This window comes from Elephas maximus, chromosome 7 (genome assembly GCF_024166365.1).
Source record: "Elephas maximus indicus isolate mEleMax1 chromosome 7, mEleMax1 primary haplotype, whole genome shotgun sequence".
NCBI classification, from domain to species: Eukaryota; Metazoa; Chordata; class Mammalia; order Proboscidea; family Elephantidae; genus Elephas; species Elephas maximus.
This window is the reverse complement of record NC_064825.1, coordinates 46,636,888-46,660,012: the sequence shown is the minus strand read 5'-3', so window position 1 is coordinate 46,660,012 and position 23,125 is coordinate 46,636,888. Positions and strand designations below refer to the sequence as shown.

At 37.6% G+C, this 23,125-nt stretch overlaps 1 protein-coding gene across 4 annotated transcripts in view; it reads left to right on the top strand.

Moving 5' to 3' along the window:
• Positions 1 to 23,125, top strand: part of UVRAG (UV radiation resistance associated) — a 295,560-nt gene that overhangs the window by 23,450 nt on the left and 248,985 nt on the right. For all 4 annotated transcript variants that reach the window (XM_049889784.1, XM_049889786.1, XM_049889787.1 and 1 more), the window contains exons 3-5: positions 4,697 to 4,731; positions 14,566 to 14,727; positions 20,169 to 20,243. In XM_049889784.1, coding sequence (XP_049745741.1) covers positions 4,697 to 4,731; positions 14,566 to 14,727; positions 20,169 to 20,243 — 272 coding nt within the window. The remainder of the gene's footprint in view (positions 1 to 4,696; positions 4,732 to 14,565; positions 14,728 to 20,168; positions 20,244 to 23,125) is intronic.

Here is a 23,125-nt window from a genome sequence, read left to right as displayed (position 1 = left end):
ATCATTAGTATATATATCCATAATCTGATTGCTTTTTATTATCACTTCTTGCTTGAATTGTTGAAGTTGACTTCTAATAAGTTTGCCTGCCCTTGGACCCCCTCAGTCTTTTCCCAAACAAGATCCTGTTAAAGTGAAAGTCAAATCATGTTATTCCTTGCCTCAAAACCCTCTAGGGACTTCCCGTCTCACTCAGAGTAAAAGCTGAAATCCCTGTTTCTTAGAATGCTTTTCATGATTTGACCCTCTGTTACGCTTCGGAACTCCTGTCCTCTTTTCTGGCTGGCTCTGTTTGGGCCACACAAGCGTTTTTGCTGTTCAGTGAGTATATCAACCTTACTTCTACTAAAAGGCCTCTGCACACGCTGTTTTTTTGGCCTGGAACACTCTCTCCTTTAGATACGGACATGACTAGCCCCACCACCGTCTTCAGGTCTTTGCTCTAAATGTTTTCTTAGAGAAACTTTCCTTGATCACTGACTGATCCTTTTAAAAATTGTGACTATTCTCACCCCCATCTTCTGTGTTTTTTTTTCCTCTGGCGGACTTAACATCATCTGGTATACCATATGTTTAATTATTTGGTTATTATGTGTCTTTGTCCACAAAAATGTAAGTTCCATGAGGACAGAAAAAAAAACATTTTTTTTTATTGTACTTGAGATGAACAAACTAACAGAACAAACTAGCTTCTCATTAAACAGTTAGTACACATATTGTTTTATGACATTGGTTAACAACCCCACGACATGTTAACACTTTCCCTTCTTGACCTTGGGCTGCCTATTACCAGCTTTCCTGATCCCTCCTGACTTCTCATCCTTGCCCCTGGGCGTGTGCCCTTTTAGTCTTGTTTTGTTTTATGGGCCTGTCTAATCTTTAGATGAAGGGTGAACCTCAGAAGTGACTTTATTACGGAGCTAAAAGGGTTTCCAGGGGCCGTACTCCAGTCTTTGGAAGGTAGAAATTTTTAAGTCAGTTTTGTTCACTGCTCTATCCCCAGTAACCTGGAACAATGCTTGGCACATACTAGGCCCTCAAATATTTATTTTTCTTTTTAACTTTTTGAATAGATAATGTGGTGTGTAGTTAAAATGTGCATGTGTATAAAGGTTTATATCAAAGCCTTCCTTTTACCTGTCCTGCATCTCCCTAGGTTTCTGTCCCACCCTGATGACCACTGTTGTTCACTTATTTATCTTCCTGAGATACTTTATGCAAATACAAGTAAAAATAGGAATATTCTTATGATTTTTATTCCTTCCCCCTTCTACTTTTTACAGAGAAAATACCATACTATACCTGCCTATCTGCTGTCTATCTGTCTTCCCACCCACCCACCTGCCTACCTACCTACCCATTTATGTACCCTGCATTGCTCAATTAATATACCTTGAAGATTTTTCCATTTTGGCTCATAGAGAGCTTCTTTCTTACTACTTTTTTCCAGCATAGATTTCTGTTGAATAGATGTACCATAATTTATTTAGCTAGCTCTTTTTTTTTTTTTTTATTGGTGGGCACTTAGATGGTTCCACTCTTTTGTTATTACACACAATACTACATTGAGTAACTTTATAAGTAAATATGTTACTTTATATGAATGCTAATCAGCTATAAGGTAAATTCCAAGAAGTGGAATTACTGAGTCAGAGTGTGGATACTTTTAATTTTGATAAATATTGGGCTTGTTTGAATTTATATTCCTGCTTGTTATATATTAGTGCCTTTTCCTCCTACAGCTTCACTAACAGATTGTGCTATTAAAAGTTTGAATTCTCACTGGTCTGATAGGTGAAAAATAGTTTTGCAGTAAAGTTTAAATTTGAATTTCTCCTATTATGAGTAAAGTTGGTATACTAAAGAAAAACATTTGTTGAATGAATGGAATGCTGTGTACCAGCCAAAACATGTTGGTGGAACCATGTTCTGCAATCTGATTGCTTTGTTTCTTTAGATCTTAGCATGGATTGATGGAGAAGCATTTGTATCTAATGGACCGTTTCATGTAGAAGTAGGTTTTCTGAGGATATCTTTGAAAATTTACTTGTCAAATGGCTTTGCTCAAATTGGATTAATAAAAGTGAATTACTAAAAACTATGATTTATAAAGTGTTCTTAATTTACTGTATTTCATTTGAGTCTCACCACAACCCTGTTTTCCAGATGTCATTCTCCTTAAAAAGGTAAAGAAACTGGCCCCAAAGGCTTAACTGACTTGTTCAGGGTCTCCAAGTTTATATACTGTGCATTGGTGACTGGAACTGGCTTTTGATTCTAAGTTTGGTATTCTTCTGTTTGCACCATTCTGCTAATTTCATTAATGATATTTTTGTAACAGAATGATAGACAATGTAGGCCCAACTTTAGTATGTTAGGAATTACCTCATATTTGGTGATCTCTTTCCAAATTGTGTGGCTCCTTTGTTGACCTCCCTTCATTTTAATTAGCAAGGCCATTTTGTGGGGCTAATGGAAAAGGTGAATTGTTAATTTTATTTATTCACATAGTTAACAGTTTTAGAAGACATATTGATACTGTTCTTCCAGCTGGAGATGTGTGTTTTGGGAACTGTTTAACTTTGACACTTGGCAGATTAAGCTAAGGAATTCTCTTTCAAAAGAAAAAAAGAATATCTTTACTGTTTTTTCCCCCTGATTTTAAAAGTAATGCATACTTATCATAATAAATTCAAACAATACAAAAATGTATTAAATGTATAGTGAAAGTGTCTTGTAATAAAACAATCAGTTTTTAAGCCTTTTTGTTGTCGTTAGCTGCTGTCGCATTGGCCCCTGACTCATGCTGACCCTATGCACAAAGGAATGCAATGCAGCCCGCCCCTTTGCCATTTCTGAAAAAATATATATGATACATATATGTTAGAATATATATACACACATATACATAACACATACACTTTTATATAGTCAATTACTGGCTGGTATAACTGGTTAACCATTTGAGGGAAAAATGAAAATAATAATAGGGTTGCCTAGTGTTAGAAAACAGGCATTTTCATAAGTAGGATTGTAAATACACTATTTTTACAGAACAATTTGATAATATCTATCAAAATCAAAGTGTATGTCCCTTGATCTTGCAATTTTTCTGTAGCCTGTAGATTCAAATGTCTTAGAATACACACATACATATATATCCTAAGACATTATTTGAAATACCCCAAATAATGTCTTCGAATTCCTAAATGTTCATCAGTAGGAGACTCCTTTTAAAAATTAGATTTATCCTTTTTCTTAATTTAAAATACCTTTTTATAATAGAAAATTTAAAAACCACCCAGCAAAAAAATAGAAGTAAGCAGCCTAATCCTACCACCTGAATAAACATTGTTAATTTTCTTACAAAAATTGGGATCCTGTTTTGTAAATCCTCTCTTAGAACCTACTTTCTTCACTTAATGTATTGTGAATGTCTCTTCACAAAATAGAATGATTATATCATTTTTTGAGGAAGCTGAGAGTAAGCAGTGTAGATGATACGCTTGTCAAGAAGTGCTTTAATCAAAAGACTTTGCCCATATGACTTTTATGAAGATTCCCCAGCTTCAGTCATTAGTGGAGCACTTTGACAAGTTTCACCATATTTGAGTCCCATCTATACTGTTACATACTTTATATTTTCCTTTGAGTTGATTACTTAAAAAATTTATTGGCCTAAGCATAATCTTTGAAATTATTCGTTCAGTTAAAAAAAAAATATATATATATCTCGTATGTCTGCCCTGTGCCAGGAATGGTTTTAGGCTCTGAGGAAGCAGCAGTTGTACAAAACAAGTGCCACTGCCCTTAGGGAACTTAAAATTACGGGTTAGATATGTGAGACATTCATTTCAGTATATTAGAAAAAAGTAAAGATTGTCCACGTTATGACCTAAAATCATCTCAAGTACCAGTGGTATGTACATCACGCTTGGGAAATACTGCCTTATAGGAACACGAGGGTACAGGGGTCCTTGTAGACTGCCGTGACAAAGCAGCATGGCGGTGACTTGGGCAGAGTCAGTGGATGGCATGCTGGAAGGTTGGATAATGGTGAGAGTGTCTGTCTGAACCTCTCACACATTTCCCTCTTTCGATTGGGTCTTTGGGTTTTGTAACATTTGCTAATATCCGTGGAGGTTTGTAGGATCACAAAACTTTAATACTTACAGATGACCTTCAGTTATTAGCCTGATTCTCTAAGTTGTCTAATGAAGAAATGGGCCCAAGGAAATTAGAGACAGAACGTTAACGACAGAGTTTAGAATTTAGGTGGCCTGGCTGCTAGATTAGTATTCATTCCATAGTATTGCCATGGATAAGCATTGGGGACATGCGAGAAAAACAGAGCATATGGAATCACTTGTAGAGACCAGGGGTGGGGAGGGAAGAAGAAAATCTGAGCTTTTAAGGGCTCAGATTAGAATCTGGGGTAAAGGAGCCAGTGGGGTAATAACCACTAAATTGTCTTAAAAAAGTTTTGACCTTTCTTTACTGATGCTTTTTCTCTTTAAAATGCTCTTATTTAATTCTTAATTTTTATTTCTAGTTCGCTGATAAAAATAGAGAATAGATTCCTTGAAAATGTTTTAAATGTTTTAGTGGATCATATGTTAAAAATTTTACAGGAAAGACGTTAGTTAACGAGCTTATTTTTTTCCATATCACTTATTTTTTTTTTCTTCTTTTCCAGAATTTTATAGAAGTGAAGTGATTAAGAATTCCTTGGTAAGTTTGCTTTTTGACAGGTACATGTGTTGCAGAAAATGCTGAGACGTAAAATAAGTTGAAGTTCAGTTTTGGTATTATGATACTTCTATAGTTAAATTTTTGAATTTTTCTTAAATAATTATTGGTTTGTTCATTGCTGTATCTCTAGTGCTTAGAACACGACTTCCACATAGTAGGTGCTTGATAAATATTTGTTGAATGAACTGATTTTTTTGTTGTTGTTGTTAAGAACTTGTATTTTCAACTCAAATTCTATAATTCTGTCACTTCTATTCACTATAAAGAAGTTTTTGACTATTTGACTTGCCAGACATAACAAATGATGTCTTTGTTTAGATTAGTTTTTAAGAATTTCATGTCTAGAGTCTTTCCCCTCATTTCTTGGTGATGGCATCGCTCAATTAGAAAGCTGGAAGTGTCCTACTTTTGATAGTGTGTACACTAGATCTTTGCATAAATGAGTCAATTTCTTAGGCCATGTTGAAGAAAAGAAGGGTTTTATGGTAATAATATCCTCTTCATGGTCTAAGATCATACTGTATTTGTCCTCAGTCCACTTTTTCAACCTTATCTCCTAATACACTTTTGCTCATTGATTGTGTTCCAGGCATACTTTCTTCTTTCTGTGCTTCAAACACACCAAGCTTGTCTTGTTCCTTATGCCTAGAGCACCTTTTTCTTATCTCTTCTCTTGGCTGGAGAGGTATTTGAGGTCTCAACTATGTCACTTCAGCAAGGTCTTTTATGACTATTCCATCTAAAGTAGCTTTCTTTCCCCTGCTCACGCCTTTTCACATCATTCTGTTTTGCTTTCTTTTGGGCGTTCATCACTATTGGAAACTCTGGCTGACTTAATTGTGTTTATTTTCTGCCTCCCACCTTCTAGAATGTAAGTTCCATGAGAGCAGGCACCTGCCAGTCTTGTTTACCACTGTAACCCTAGGACCTAGAGTAGTGTAGATGCTTAGTAAATACTATTAAGTGAACGACTGGATATTAATCATGTTTTATGTTTACAGACTCCTTTTATATATGTTATCCCATTTTGATCCTTACAACAACCTGTGAGGTAGTTGGGGCAGATCCTTAAGAAACTGATATCCAGAGAAGTCCAGAGGCTTTCCCAGAGTCACACAACTGCAGGACCAGAACCCCAGACTAGACCTTCTGCCTTTAAGTTTCTAGCACATTTTCCTCCATGTCAAGCTGTCTTCTAAATGTTTCTAAAATATCATAATAAATATGATGGGTTGGTCTGGGGAGGTCTAATCATCAGTAAAGCCCTGGTTCTGTATATGTGAAATGATTCATGACAAATGCCTAGTACCGTGCTGACACATAGTAGCTACTGAGTAAATGTTAGTTTCTCCTCTGCTGGCTCAGGTGGAAATAGAAGTCACCAACAGACAGGTGAGAGCTAGGAATGGTTAGTGGTCAGATGGAGTAAAATTTTGCCTTGATTTATTCCATTCCCTTTTCCATAGACAGACCTCTAGTTGGGGGTTGGCTTTATGATACTCCATTGCTTTTTTCCCTGGCTTTGTGTTATGATGGGTTCTACCCTGGTGGCGTAGTGGTTAAGTGCTACGGCTGCTAACCAAAGGGTTGGCAGTTTGAATCTGCCAGGTGCTTCTTGGAAACTCTATGGGGCAGTTCTACTCTGTCCTATAGGGTCTCTATGAGTCGGAATCAACTCGATGGCACTGGGTTTGGTTTGGGTTTTTTTAATACCAGAATAGTTCTTTAGTGTATGGCTCTGTATTATTAATATTTACTTGATATTCACTTGACTCCCATATTCCTGATTGTCTTTGCTCTAAATGTTAGCTCCTATCTTTAGCTTCTTTTGGCTCGCATCTGCAGTTGCTTCTGAATTGTTTGTGGCATCACTATCCTTGGTGCACTTAGACTGAGTAATGTTTCGTAAGGACGTCATAGTGGATTCCTGACAAGGGAGAAGATTGGGCTAGGAGACCTCCATAGTCCTTTCAACTCAGAGTTCATACTGTAATTGTTTCCTGAGTATACTACCTACAGCATTTGCTTGCATTGTAATTGTTCACGAGCATCTTATTTCCCCAAGTAGAGGAAGGCTCCTGGAAGTCAGAGACTGCCTAAATATCTTTGTGTCCCCCTAGCTCCCAACCTACTGCTTCTTTTGGGTACTTGTTTGATAAACGTTGATGTTTCCTTTTAAGGGTGTTTTTTGAAATTATGGTATTTTTGGCAAGGATTGTTTTTCTTTTATGTCTCAATATAGGTTCTGTAAACTTCAATTCATTAATTCTTTTTGAGGAAACTTCTTTTGCTAAATCATTGCGACTCGTTCAGATGAATGGTCATTGGGTAGGACAGGATCAAGAACCCTCAGAGACGGCACATATTACCATAATTCATTTAAATTTAAATAGTTACATGTGACTGGTGGGTATCATATTAAAAAAAAATATATTGGACAACATTAATACAATAATTAGCAGGAATAAATTTCTCCTTTTTTCCTGTTTTTGTTTTTTATACTTTGTACTTTTCTTATACCACTAGTATGATGCTAAGTCATTATAATAGTTGTTTAAATGAATGTTTTAGCTCCCCTCTTTCTCTCTGTTGAGATATATATATATATGGAGCTCTGATGGTGCAGTGGTTAAGTGTTTTGCGGCTAACCAAAAGGTTGGTAGTTCGAATCCACTAGCAGCTCTTTGGAAACCCTATGGGGCGGTTCTGTCCTGTCCTGTAGAGTTGCTATGAGTTGGAATTGACTTGACGGCAATGAGTTTTTTTTTTTTTGTATATATAAATATAAAACTTATACAGCAGGGCCCTTAAGTGCTTCCTCTTTATCATCTCTATATGTGTTGTATTGTGCCTTGCTTGCACTTGGCAAACAAACACACACACACACATATATATACACATACCAGTATTTCATTGACTCTTAAGATGTCGGTTATAAGACTCACTATTATTTATATTCACCAAGAGAAAATAAACACTTCCAATTAAACTGAAACACAGGGCCTTAGCACTAGTCCTGTGTGAGTTGTGATTGAATCTTACAAGTCTCTTATTTGAAATTTCTTTCATCCATTCTAAGATATTAACAGTCTTTCCTGCCTTCAGGTTCATTGCTTGACTTACGATAGGTGATCCTTTTGTACATATATCAGCAGTAAAATATAAATCGGCTTCCTCAATTTTTAGATACATCTTTATCTTAAGTCCTGTAATGAAGTGAATATGCCAGAGTTTATCCATTCTCCTGTTGTTGGGGACTCGGTTAGTTTCTAGTTCTGGTCTGTTATGACTAGCACTGCCATGAACATTCTTATACATGTCTTTTGGTGAATGTATGTATGTGTTTTAGTTAAGTATATACCTAGGGGGAAACCCTGGTGGCGTAGTGGTTAAATGCTACAGCTGCTAACCAAGGGGTGGGCAGTTCAAATCCGCTAGGCGCTCCTTGGAAACTCTATGGGGCAGGGCAGTTCTACTCTGTCCTATAGGGTCGCTATGAGTCGGAATTGACTTGATGGCAATGGGTTTGGTTTTTTGGTTATATACCTAGAAGTGGAATTACTAAAATATGCATATGATCAGCCTTAGCATATACTGCCAAACAGGTTTCCAAAATTATTGTTTCATTTACCCTTCCACCAGCAGTGTCTTAAAAATAACAGCTGTTTTTAAGGTTGCGTATGCAGACTGTGGCACCTAATGACTGCCACCTGGTGGTTAAAAATTGTAGGGTTTCATTGATTCTAACATTTCTAAAATCAGAATTCATCTTACAATGTGAAGAAAAGGGCATGTTAGAATTGATGATAAGTGAGAATATGTTAGCTGGTATGTGTAATGGAGTAAAAGCAAAATAAAGGAGTATATGGCAGGGGTGGACTATTACGAGTCCCTGGCTTGTGCAAACAGTTAAGCCCTTGACTGAAAAGTTGAAAGGTTCGTGGTTCAAACCCACCCAGAGGAGCTTGGGAAGACAGGCCTGGCAGTCTACTTCCAAAAGGTTATAGCCTTGAAAGCCCTATGGAGCAGGTTCTACTCTGCACGCATGGGGTCGCCATGACTCGGAAACAATGCTACAGGAATTAATCACGACAGAGGTCTGGTGAAGACCAGTGAGGGGCCTTATAATTGAATAAACGAAGTTCTAAAGCATGTATTTTTAGGGAAAGCATGTGATATAATTGATCAGAACCATAAGCATCTATTGGAATTGTGACTGGCTGAGCTGTTTTCAAATCTTTGGGAGAAAACTGAGTAAACGGTACAAATACCTTCTGAGTTACTGACCTGAGTGATTTCTCAAATCAAGTTTATGTTTCAGTTGAATTGTGACCGAATGAATGATTTAATCTCTGTGGGTGTGTATGTGGGTGTTAGTTTCTCTAGCGTATGGCAGATGATGTTATCCAGGGTTAAACGTCATCATCTTCAGAATTTTCCAGTATCTGTCTGGTCAACTACGTGATTTGGAGAGAGACTGAGATTAAGTACGTGTGTAATTATAGTACCAAGGAAGGATAGGGTGCGATGAAAACATATAGAAGTGTATTTACCTGAGGGGGTGGGGCTAGGAAAGGTTTCTAGTAACAAGCAGCTGCCAAGTTGAGACTTGAAAGTTGAATAGAGGTGAATGAGACAGGGTAAAGAGAGTTTATTGGGCTGAAGAATAACTACTACTTATAAAAACAGTATGTAATTCCTCAACATTATCTTGTTCATTTTGAGAAAGTTGGAGCAGCTTTTAGGAATTCTTAGCTGTGATTCTTGTGACCATACTTTTGTTACCAAGCAGTGTTATGGAAAAATTGTTCTGGTAACAAATAATGATTTTAGGCCCTCTTTATAGTTTGTTTTTTTTTTTATAGTTAGTTGGCAGCGAACTTTCCAAAGTTGTACGTATCCTGATATTCTGCCACTGTACTTTTAGTGAATATGGTATAGGTCCCTGGATGATGTTAGTACTTGAATAATTTGATGCATCTAGAAATTGGGCTGGCACGTATAAATTAAATATAAATAAAAACCATTTAGGACTTTACAGTAAAATTCTTGGGCAATAAAGACTTTGGATATGTGGCAGGCAGTACCAACTCAGGAATTTTTGCTTACTGTCTGGCAACCTTTAGTAGAATTTTGTAAAATATAAAGAGAAGTCTTTGTAATGAGAAGACCGACAATAGCTCTACTGTATTAATGTTGTATTGATTTAGGAGGGAAGCCCTGGTCACCTGTTCAAATCACATGAAATAACTTCAGAAGTCTACCCTTCTCTCCAAAGGCTTTTGATTTGTTAGAGTGAAACATTTAAAAATGTTTAATACAACAGCAAAAAACATCCCCCGCCTCCCCTACTGCCATGCAGTGTTGCCCTTCAGATACATTCACTAAGCCTTGCCTTTTTTCCTTTTGGAAAAGGGTGATTATTTCATACTTTTTCTGGTGCTTTGCTACTCTGATGATGAGAATTCGAGATTATGCTGCTTCATATTCTAGAGCACATGAACTTTTGTTGAACAGTGATGTTACATACAGAAGAGTAAATGGGTAGCTTTTCATGTCATGTAGTTTGAAGACCAGGAAAAAAAAGCAGCTGGTCTGTTGAATTCCAGTTAAGTGAAATATTGTTGTATGAGTTTCTCATATCTTTATCACATGTTTTGGTCTGTCTCCCCTCCCCTTTCTTAAATGTTGTTAGTTGCTGTCGAGTGGCTCCGACTCATGGCGGCCCCATGTGCAACAGAGCGGAACTCTGCCTGGTTCTGTGCCATTTCCATGATTGCTGGCATGCTTGGGTCCATTGTTGCTCTCCAACCTGGAGGGGGCTCATCTTCCAGCATTATTTATATATATATTCCAGTATTCTGTTGTGATCCATAGGGCTTTCATTGGCTAATTTTTGGCAGTAGATTGCCAGGCCTTTCTTCCTGGTCTGTCTAAGTCTGGGGTGGTACTGTTCAGTATCAGTGCAACATGCAACATCAAAACAGATTGATGGTGGCCTGCTTGAGGTGCACTGGCTGGGAATCGAACCAGGTCCTCCGTATGGAATTCCACCCCGGAACTGCCGCTGCCCTGGTATTTTATGTAACCACATGAAAATGACCAAAATTAGGAAGTGTAACACTAATACAGTATTATTATCTATATAATCTACAGTCCTTATTCAATTATGTCAACTCTCCGGAACCCAACCCACAATCACTCTTCGTGTTCAGCTGTCACGTCTCTTTAATTGCCTTCAGTCTGAAACAGTTCTTTAGCCTGTGTGTGTATGTCTTGACTTTGGCATTGTTAAACACTACAGCCCAGTTATTTTGTACAATGTCCCTCTATTTGGTTGTCTGATGTTTCCTTATGATTGGATTCAGATTATGCATTTTTGGCAGGAGAGCTATCAAAGTGGTGGTGTGTCCTTTTCAGTGCTTTGTGTTATGAGGCACATGATGTTGGTTTGTCTCAATATTGGTGGTGTTAACTTTTGTTGCTTGATTAAGGTGGTGTCTGTCAGGTTTCTCTGCTGTAAAGCTACTATTTTTCCCTTTATAATTAATAAGTAATTTGTGGGGAGATACTTTAAGACTTTGTTTATATCCTGTGCAGCATCAAATGCTCACTCACCTGTTGAGTATCTATTGATGATGTCCTAACTCTCATCATTCCTTTTATATTTATTAGTTGGCACTCTAATCTTCCTTTATTCCTCATTTAATAATTAAGAATTAAGAAACATTTAATCAATTATTAATTATATCATTATAGACGCCGATTCTTATTTTACTGAGTGGGTTATAATCCATTACTATTACTTATTTCAATGTTTAAATTATCCCACATTTGGCTAGTGAGAGCCCTGTGAGTTGCTTCTTCTGTCCTTTTGATACAAAACCATTATATTTGAGTGCTTGTTTACTTTCCGGCACAAGGTATTCCAGACTCATCTTGTATTTTCCCTGCCCTGGCCTTGGAATCACGCTTTTCCTCAAGGAACCCTGGTTCCATTTAGTGAGAGTGCTAACTAGAAACCAAGATCTGGTGATAGTTGTGTCCATTGTTATCGGTGTGCTCGTTACTTCTAGACTTCCTTAGTGGACTGAACTAGGAAGTACACATATGTACAAATACATATACACACCTATGTTTGTCTATATATCTATTTCTGTTCTTTCAATCTTGATCTATCTAGAACCACACGTTCATACCAGTATCTCCAGTTTCAGTCCAACTGAACTTTCAGTCCATTTGTAACTCCCTTCTCCAGTAATGAAAAACCTGGCTCCCACTGTTCTCAAATTATTTTCTCATTTACTCATGCTTAGAATACATGGAAAGTAGTTTTAGAGCTTCTAACCCGTACCATTGCGAAAAGCAAACCTACACACTAGAGTTAAATATTTATCTACAGATTTTTTAAAGTAAAAGTTATGTACACTGAAATGCATAAATCTTAAGTGTAAAATTTCCCAGGTTTTGACAAATGCATACTTCACTTACTGTCTGATTGTCTTGATCACTATTAAGATACATTTTCCATCATTCTAGGAAGTTCCCTTGTGCTCTTTTACAGTCATTTTCTCTACCCCAAAGAAAAAAATAGTTTCCAAATTTTGTTTTACTTTAGTTTTCTTTCTTCTAGAAGTTTATTTAAATGGAATCATCACATTATATATATATATATATATATATATTTTTTTTAATTCCACTTTAAATTCTCTCCTTGGCTTTTTAGCTGTACCTCTTTGCATTAAATTTTTAGTCATTGCTCTAGAGATTATAATAAAAAACAAACGAAACCTGTTGCCGTCGAGTCAATTCTGCATCATAGCGACCCTATAGGACAGAATAGAACTGCTGCATAGGGTTTCCAAGGAGCACCTGGTGGATCTGAACTGCTTACCTTTTGGTTAGCAGCCACACTCTTAATCACTATGCCACCAGGGTTTCCAGAGATTATAATATACACTCTTAGCTCATTGCAGTCTGCTTAAAATTAATATTGTACTACTTCATGTAAACAGTACAGTTCCAGTTACCCACCTCTTGTCATTTGTGCTATTGCTTTCATATATGTTACCTCTATATACGTTATAGAACCCTCTATACAGTTAAAATTTTTCCTTTAAATAGCCCTATGTCACATAAAGAAAGTACAAGAAGAAAAAAACATATAGTGTTTTATATTTTCTCACATATTTACCATTGCCAGGGCTCTGTATTCCTTCTTGTAGATCCCAGTTTCTGCCTGGTGTCATTTCCTTTCAGCCTGAAGAACTTCCTTATAGTGCTGATCTGCACATGCATGGTTATTCTTAGACCTCGGTGTTCATCTTCATGCTTATAGGGAACTCTGCCCCTACATAACAGGGCCGCTAGGAAATTATGGTGAGATAGAGACTGTACGTCACATAAAATGGAATTCTGTTGATCTTTGATTGGAAGTCTTGGATGGTAGGAATTTAGTTTTCCTAGGATCTAGTATAAAACTGATTGCATAAATGTGCTTACTGTTATCATTGTGCTGTTTGTTGATCTTCCGGTGTCCTCAGACATCCATGTCAGTTAACTGAACATTCTTTCAGTCACTCAGCAAATCCTTATTAAGCGCATACCAGATACTTTTCAAGCTTTGGGAACCTAGCGATAAATAATTCAGGCCATGTTCTTGCTCTCTCAGAGCTTTTGTTTTAGTGGAATGAAATCAGACATTATGAGTATTAATGCGTAAATGAAAAAGATAAATCAGTAGTAAGTGCTGTGACCCTGGAAGTCACCTAGGTCTCCTCCCCTCAAAACTCCAACAACCAAATCCATAGAAACGCATACAGATAACAGGCTTCAATGTCTGCTAAAATAAAAAAGCCCTACCCTGTCCTTCTTTAGTCAGGAAAAGAACTGCCAAAAGCCAAGAACAGCTACCTTATATGAGGTTCCTTTGATCTACTGATTTATGTAATACGGAAATTGCTAATTTAATAAGATTGATTCTCTGCTTATATTTAGCAATGAAAACACTAACTTTTCATATAGGCAAAATAAGTAAATATAAGTAATTGACTCACTATAGTTCATTTTTATTGATGTTATTAAAACCCCATAGCATCTTGACTTTTCAGAGAGTGTTTGAACTATCTAGGTGATTCTCTTAATGAAAAATAATGTTCTTTCAAAGCATAAAACTGACCTTGTGATTCTTAAAATCCTTCCATAGCCTCACATCTTGTACAAAGTACTGGCTCCTTGGCAAGGCATTTAAGATTAAGTTTAGTCCTCTCTCTTTCTCTCCAGCTTTGTATACAGTTTCCTTTGCCTGGAATTCCTTGTTTTAACCTGATGAAACCCTACTTGTCACAGCCCCTGTGATATCTTCCCCGTTCCTGTGCTATTGTGTAACCTTTTGCATAATTCTGTTATTTAACTTTTCATGAAACAATGTAGTAATTTGAATAGAGGTTTAAATTCGGTAATAAGTTGGAGGCTCTTTGAGGCAGCCTCTACCTGTTAGCTGTGGATAATCACGTAGTATCTGTTGAATAGGAATGGCTTACCATATGAAACTATATCAGAGTTTCAAACTATAAAGATCGGAGTATGTACTCTTTCTAACAACTAAAGCGTTAGAAGTTCAAAAGCAGAGAAGTTCAAAAGTGCCATTATTATTCCCTTTGTGTTAATTAGAATATCTTCTTGGTTCATTTAAGTTTACAATTATATATATAGTCTTTGGGTTTTTATAAACAAGTGATTTACAGTCTAACTGAAATAGCCATAAACAAGAGTTAGAGTCTTTCTAAATCACATTTTCAATTCCATCAACAGAATCCAACGTGGCGGAGTCTGGATTTTGGAATAATGCCAGATCGTCTTGATACGTCTGTGTCTTGTTTCGTGGTGAGGATATGGGGTGGAAAGGAGGACGTCTACCACCTGTTGATTGAATGGAAAGTCTGTTTGGATGGACTGAAATACTTGGGTCAGCAGGTAATTTTTAGACTGGGGCTTGCAGGTAGTTGTCATGTCCAAATTAACTTATCTAACCTTTCTGTTGATTCTTCTGACTATATTTCCTATCATAAAGAGAGAACCTTTTTGATTGTTTGCTTAGTTGTGAAAATTGGAATCATCACCAAGTTTAAAAAATACCTTTAATCGAAGAAACTTAGGAAGACGTACCCTAAGTTGCTAATAATTTAAGAATCTTTTTTTTCCCCTGTAGAAAAGGATATGCTTTCTCATAGCTTTTACTTCTTCTTTGTCTTCCTGTATTTTTCACTCTAGTATCTGAAAATTAAGTTGAAATAAGGAACAATAGGGATCACAATAGAGGGTCCCAGACAGAGCTGGAGAAAAATGTAGAACAAAATTCAAACTCAAGAAAAATTACCAGACTTACTGATCTGACAGAGACTGAAAAAGCCCTGAGAGTATGGCCCCTGGACGCCCTTTTAACTCAATACTGAAATCATTCCTGAGGTTCACCTTTCAGCCAAAGATTAGATAAGCCCATAAAACAAACAGTAATACATGTAGCTCAACCATGTATATGAGACTAAATGGGCACACCAGCCCGGGAGGCAAGGACGAGAAGGCAGGAGGGGCCAGGAAAGCTGGACTAATGGAAATGGGGAACCCAAGGTTGAGAAGGAGAGTGTTGACACGTTGGAGAGTTGGCAGCCAGTGTCCCAAAACAATGTGTATATTAGTTGTTTAATGAGAAACTAATTTGCTCTGTAAACCTTCATCTAAAGCACAATAAAAAAAAAAGAAAATAAGGAATACACTATTAAACGCCTCTCTTTTGACCAGGAGAGTTGAATTATTCTAGGAATAAGAAGAATTACTGTTTACTGAGCATAGCAGTAACAAATGCCCGGGTCATATATGCTGCCACCCATTCCCCACCTTTCCTGTACATGTGACCCAAGGCAATAACAACAAAAAAATCCACCCCCCGCCCAAAAAAAACCCCAAACTTATTGCTGTCAAGTTGATTCTGACTCATGACAAACCCCATATGTTACAGAGTAGAACTGCTTCATAGGGTTTTCTTGGCTATGATCTTTACTGAAGCAGATTGCCAGGTCTTCTGCAGTGCTGCTAGGTGGGCTCGAACCACCAACCTTTAGGTTAGTGGTCAAGCAGAAACCATTTGCACCACTCGGGGACCCTGTACCTCTAACAGATGTAACCAATTGATCACCAGACTTCTAGCTGAGCTCTGAAATAGCTCCATAATCCTTCCTAACACAGTGTTCTAGAAAGCAACTATCAGTTTATCAGATATCCATATGAATTGAGGTTATTAAGATTAATGTTTATAGCAACCTTGTGAAGGCTGATAAATTACTGCATTCATTTTCTAGATGGGAAAATTTAACCTCAGAGAGCTTTAAGAAACTGCTTCATGTCACACAGCTAGGTGGAGCTAGGATTTAAATCCAGGCCTGGCTGACTTAAAAATTCATTCTGTTTGTGCTGTGCCACACTGGTATGTACATTTGTCCTTGGTGAGCCTTCACCCTGTGCTTGGATTGAATGCCATTTCTATTGTGATACCTATGGTGCTACTGTTAAAGCGAACCCTAAAATGTTAATCATAGATTGTCTACAAACATCCTTGATGTTTTCTGGGTATCTGTTCAGCATGTTGGGTTTAGCATGTACTTTCTGACATGCTTCTTTTTTTTTTAAAAAAATTTTTTATTGTGCTTTAAGTAAAAGTTTAGGAATCAAGTCAGTCTCTCACATATTAACTCATATACACCTTACTACATACTCCCACTTACTCTCCCCCTAATGAGTCAGCCCACTCCCTCCTTCGAGTCTCTCCTTTTGTGACTGTTTTGCCAGTTTCTAACCCCCTCTACCCTCCCATCTCCCCTCTAGACAGGAGATGCCAACATAGTCTCAAGTGTCCACCTGATACAAGTAGCTCACTCCTCATCAGCATCTCTCTCCAACCCGTTGTCCAGTCCCTTCCATGTCTGATGAGTTGTCTTCGGGAATGGTTCCTGTCCTGGGCCAACAGAAGGTTTGGGGACCATGACCGCTGGGATTCTTCTAGTCTTAGTCAGACCATTAAGCCTGGTCTTTTTATGAGATTTTGGGGTCTGCATCCCACTGATCTCCTGCTCCCTCAGGGGTTCTCTGTTGTGTTCCCTGTCAGGGCAGTCATTGGTTGTGGCTGGGCACCATCTAGTTCTTCTGGGTTCAGGATGAGTAAGTCTCTGGTTCATGTGGCCCTTTCTGTCTCTTGGGCTCATAATTACCTTGTGACTTTGGTGTTCTTTATTCTGCTTTGATCCAGGTGGGTTGAGATTCATCGATGCATCTTAGATGGCCACTTGTTAGCCTTTAAGACCCCAGACACCACACTTCAAAGTGGGATGCAGAATGTTTTCATAATAGAATTTATTTTGCCAATTGACTTAGATGTCCCCTGAAGCCATAGTCCCCAAGCCCCCGCCCTTGCTCTGCTGACCTTCGAAGCATTCTGTTTATCCCAGAAACTTCTTTGCTTTTGGTCCAGTCCAGTTGAGCTGACCTTCCCTGTATTGAGTGTTGTCCTTCCCTTCACCTAAAGTAGTTCTTATCTACTATCTTATCAGTAAATAGCCCTCTCCCACTCTCCCTCTCTCCCCCCTCTCGTAACCACAAAAGAATGTGTTCTTCTCAGTTTAAACTGTTTCTCAAGATCTTATAATAGTGGTCTTATACAATATTTGTCCTTTTGTGATATGCTTCTTTTTAAAGAAATAATTTTATTCCACATTTTTTCAGATAAACAACAACAACAACAACAACAACTCTGCTCTCATTTTGCGTAGAAGATTTAATTTATTTTGTGTCCTTTTATAGTGACCAGTACAATGTGTGTAACAGATATGTTCCTTAACAAAATTCTAACCTGCTGGTCTCATACAATGGGTTGTGTTTACCCCTCCTCTCTTTTGGAGGAATTTGTGTCGAATTGGTATTATTTATCCCACAAATGTAGGTATCTTCAGCTACAAGTTCTCTGATGGCTGGGAGGTGCTGCTTCCCAGGGCTCTGTAGCACCCTAACTCCTGTCCAATGGCAGGAGATATTCTCATGCCCAGCGTGAGTGGTGAGAACTCTGCACTGATAACAACAGCAGTTGTAGACGGCTTCAATGTTGGGGTATCTTTGTACGTTCACAGAATCTTTTACATGTACACAGTGACCTGGGGCTTTTCGAGGATCGTGTGAGCAAGTATTGTTAATTTCCTCAATATTTAGGGAAGAAGACTGAAGCATGGAGAGATTGATTTGTGAAAGGTCACACAGTGATTGGTGGATTCAGGCTATTAATTGTTCTGGTGGATTCAGGCTCTTAATTGTTCCATGGCTCAGACTGTATTTATTATTCATTTCACTGACTCTAATCAGCTGTTTCTTTTTAAAAAAAAAAATTGGAATTTTTCACGAAGGGATCAAAATACAAGGTTGTGGTTAGATTAATAGAGTAGTCGCCATATTAGGATTACAACACAATTATTGCTGGGTCAGTAATCTTACAATTAATAAGCGAAGGATATTTCACATCCACACTTCTTACTAGCTTGATTTAACAGTTCTGAAGTGCATATAGCAGTGTGGAATATGACGCAGCCTGTTTTGTTTAGCGTGTTTTTCTTTATTCGTAAGGAGCAGAGGGATGTTTCCCAGCTGCATGGTGGTCTGGTTTCTGATACATTATTAGCTTTTTCTTCAGTAGTTTTTCATGTCTATCTTCCAAAAGTACTTTCACATCCAATAATCTCATTTCATCTTTATAACACTAATGTAATATACAGCAGGGAGTGTTTTCTGTTTTGATTGATGAGGGAATTAAAACATGGGGCCATTTACAGGATTAACTACTAAGTGTTGTGTACAGTGCTAGGCGCTAGGGCTATAAAGATAAAGAATTCAGGGTTCCTTTCGTTTAAAAGCTCATTATGAAATAGTTGGAGTAAGAATCCAGCTCACTTGATTTTTAGCCTAGTATCTTTTCAAGTACTAGGACCATGTTGGAGCCCTGGTGGTGAAGTGGTTAAGAGCTCAGGCTGCTAACCAAAAGGTCAGCAGTTCGAATCCACCAGCCACTCCTTGGAAACTGTATAGGGCAGTTCTACTCTGTCTTATAGGGTTTCCCTGAGTAGGAATCTACACAGTGGCACACAACAACAACAGAACCATGTTGTCTCTTATTTTTCAACAAACCAATGCCAATCTTCATGGACCTTATACTTTGAGAATTTTACTTTCATGCTAGAACTTGTTTCTATCCATTCGTTCCTACCCGTCCTTTATTCTATGTGTTCTTCCGATTTTAAAAGTAATACATGTTCTTTGTGGACAATCTGGAAAAATTTGAAAAACACAGAGGAGAGAATAAAAATTATGTATAATCCCACTGCTCATCTTCAACCATTGTTAACATTTTGATGCATACCATTTTTGTCCTTTTTTCTCCTAGGAATATATATGTATAAAATATGTTTATAAAATTTCAGGTCCCTTCTAATCTTGAAACTGATTTTATAATACTTTCTCTTTTCTCTTATAAAAAAAAATCTTGAGATTGCTTGATAGTTTTCATTATTATAAATTTATTATACATTTATCTTTTGGTATTGTTGTATTAAATTCAGTAAATGATGTAGGTAAGTGGGGACCATGCAGTTAATTTTGCTTTAGTGATAGATGCAGGAGATAAGAAAGTGAGCTAAATAAATGTTCATAGGAATTTAGTGCTGCTGACTTCAGCTGGAAAGGCCTCCCCCCACTTGAACCCTGCCCGCATTTTAGGTGAAGTTTAATTTGAGATAGCACTGACTGAGGCTTGTCAGCTGCATCTGAAAGAGAGTGGTATGCGGACAATAATCCCGTCCGCGTTTGAGACTTCAGGAATTGAATATTATTATCTTTAAACTGTCTTTTTGAAAATAAAAAAATAATATTATTATTTTATTTATTATCTTTTGTTTTTATTTATTTTTCTAGGGCTTTGTACTTTTTAAAGCACTCTTACAGACTAACTGGATTTTGTTTCCTTTGAGATCAGGGGATACATAGCATATGTCTGAATCTCTTCTTCTTCAGGAATCCACCAGAAAGGCAGCTTCGACTGAGGAGTAGCCTTTCTTTCCATACTAAGCTCAAGAAGTGTTTGTGGAAAAGTGTGTGAATGATAGTGCTTGTGAGCTCATTTGGTAGCTTTGTGAGGACTCTGACTAAAGCGGAAAACCTCAATTGGTCAGCTGGTCTTATGCCAAGTGACTTGTTTTCTGTTGTTTGGATGTAGCCGGCCTGTCTCTCAGCACTGAAGTAGGTCCTGTTTTAACTGTCGTGTTCTGACCATGTTAAAACTTGATTGGAATGAGAAGAACTAATAGCATGCTTCTCCCTTCTCTTAGATTCATGCCCGCAACCAAAATGAAATAATTTTTGGGCTGAATGATGGCTACTATGGTGCTCCATTCGAACATAAGGTAAGAGGATTCTCATAATGCTGTGAGTTTTATTTAGTGCAGGTGTGCCTTGACATACACAGCAGGTATAATCCTGAAAAGCTCTGTGTAATTGGTATCATGTTTTAAGCACCATTGTAAGTTTGTTGTTTAGTGCAGCTTAGGGTGAATGCTTTTTAAAGTGAAAATTTGGTTTGTAAGGCACGTAAGCACCCAAATTCATCTTTTCTAAGTCTAGATTATATTAGCTTTCCTAAAGGAAAATATAAACTAGCTATTCTCTTTTATTCTGTGTAGTTCTTTGGGGGTGAAGACAGAATGGTAAATTTTGATTAAATGCAATGCAGTTTAGTTAAATGTTTCAGATATCTTTTGCGACTTTGAATAAATTTCAGAAACCATGAATCAAGCAAGGTACATTATTATCAGCAGAGTCTCTATATCTAAAGGTGATTAGAGAAAGGAGAGGGAAGAGAATCCATATTTACCAAGTACCTACTACGTATGGTCCGTACCAGGTGATTCATATTCTTTATCACATTTAATACCAGCTGTCAACAAACCAGTGAGAGGTGGGTTTTGTCCACTCCATTTTATGGATAAGAAGACAGGTTGAGAAGCTGGAGCTTCACTGGATCATACACCTAGAAAGTAGCTGAGCCGAGATTTCAGGACTGCCTACTTCTAAAATCTGTGTGCTTTCTGTTCTTTTATGGTGTTTTGCCTGAAAAACTCTGAAGCCGATACATTATTTACCTTTAGTGATCGTGTTACTTCCTAGTTGTGTCAAATGTTATTGCTTAGAATACCCCATTCATGCAACATCTATTTGTTGACCACCTGCTATATGCCACCCATGTATTCTATGGGCTAAGGATGCAATAAGCAAATGGATACTTTCTTGCTCTCATGTAGCATATGGAAGAGACCAACACTGATTAAGTCATCTAACAGGTATTTTTAAAATTTGTTAAATGAACAGTGGTAAATACTATAAAATCACGTAATAAGGACCTTAGCTACTAAGGGGCTCAAGAAAAGCCTTCTTGAGGACTTGACTTATAACGTGACATCCAGAGGAGGAGTAGAAGTGAACTGTGTGAAGAATAGAGAGAGCATTCCGGGTAGAAGAGGGCCACGTGTTGGAAGACCATGAAGTAAGGCAGCATGGTAAGTTTCAGGAACTGGAAGAGGTTATCAGAGTGATGGGGGAGAATGACATTAGATGAGGCTAGAGAGGTAGGCAGAGACCATATGATACAGAACCTTGTTAGGGATTTTATCCTAAGAGCACTAGACTGATGTTGAAGGTTTTTAGCATGCAATGATATAATTAGATTGTGTTGTAATAATTTCACTCTAGCAGCAGTAAGGACTGGTTGGGGAAGAGGCAGGATTATATGTGGGAAGACTAGTGAGGAGGATTGTGCAGTATATCAGTAAGAGATGCCAATATTTTGGGCCAAGGAAGTGGTGGAAGTAGAGAGATGTAGTAAAAAGTTTTAGGAGGTAAAATTATTCGGAATTGGTGATGATTTGAATTTGGGGTATAAGGAAAAAGGAGGCATGAAGGATGACTTCTGGATTTCTGGCTTGGATGACGTAACTGGATGAATAAAGGTGCCAGGCACTGAGAGAACTGAGAAACACTGGGAGAAGACCAGGTTTGGTGGAAGCAAATCATGAGTTTGGTCATGCTGAATTTGAAATGTCTTCGAGACCTCCATGTGTAGCTCTTAAATAGGCAGTTGAATATATGAGTCTGTAGTTCAGAGGCGAGAGAACTGGGCTAGAGATATAAATATGGGAGGCGATGGCAAATAGTCATTAAATTCATGAGCCTGGATAAGATAAGGGTGTAAGGTGAGAAAAAAAGGGGTCTTAATAACCAAGCTTTGAGGACCTCCAACTTTTAAAGGCCAAATCAAGGAGAATGCATTGGGAAAGGTGACTAAGAAGGAGTGGTGAGAGATAACATAAAGAAAACAAAGTTTTAATCTCTTACAGAGTCTCAGAAGCCAAAGAAAGAGTTTTTTTTTTTTTAAAGGGGAGGGAGTGGTCAAATAAGATGAGGACTGGATTCCTCCAATATTATGTCAGTAGGTTTAAGTGATTTTGTCAAGTATTATCATTTTAAATTTTCTGTATTTTTGTAGATATTTTACCAGTTGCCATGGAATTGACTCTGACTCATGGCAGCCCAGTGTGTGTCAGAGTAGAATTGTGTTCAAGTAGAATTGTTTTTGGTGCTGATTGTTCAGAAGTAAATCTCCAGGCCTTTCTTCTGAGGCACCTCTCAGTGGACTCACACGTCCAACCTTTCTGTTAGCAGCTAAGCACTTAACTGTTTGTGCCACCTTAGGGACTCCTAAGATGAGGACCGAAAATTGCCTGTTGGATTTGGCAACATGAAAGCTGTACTAACTAACTTACTCAAAACTCAGTTCATGCTCCAACAGGCTTTTTTTCCTTTGTTTTTTAAAGCCTTATCTTCTGAGAACCTACTGTATATCAACACCTGTGTATACCTTTGAAATAAGATATACCACTTTGTAATTAGGCTTGTCTTTCTTCCCTTCTAGTCTGTAAACTTCTTAAGGACAAATTTCCATTGCAATTTTGAATTACCAGTGCCTACCACAGATCTTGGGACGTGATATTTCCTTAGAAAAAATGTTTGTGATTTAATGAGAACTGTGAGGCTGCTGTTTGTAATGTCCGATTTATAGGGTTAGCTTGCCATCCTGTCACTGTTGAGGGAATAAGTTCCTCCTGCAACTGGTAATTAGCCACCATCTAGCACAATGTCTACCACATAGTAATAATAATAATATTAAAAGTTAATAGCTGTTGAGCATTACTGTGTATCAAGCACTGTTCTAAGAACTTTATATCTATTATCA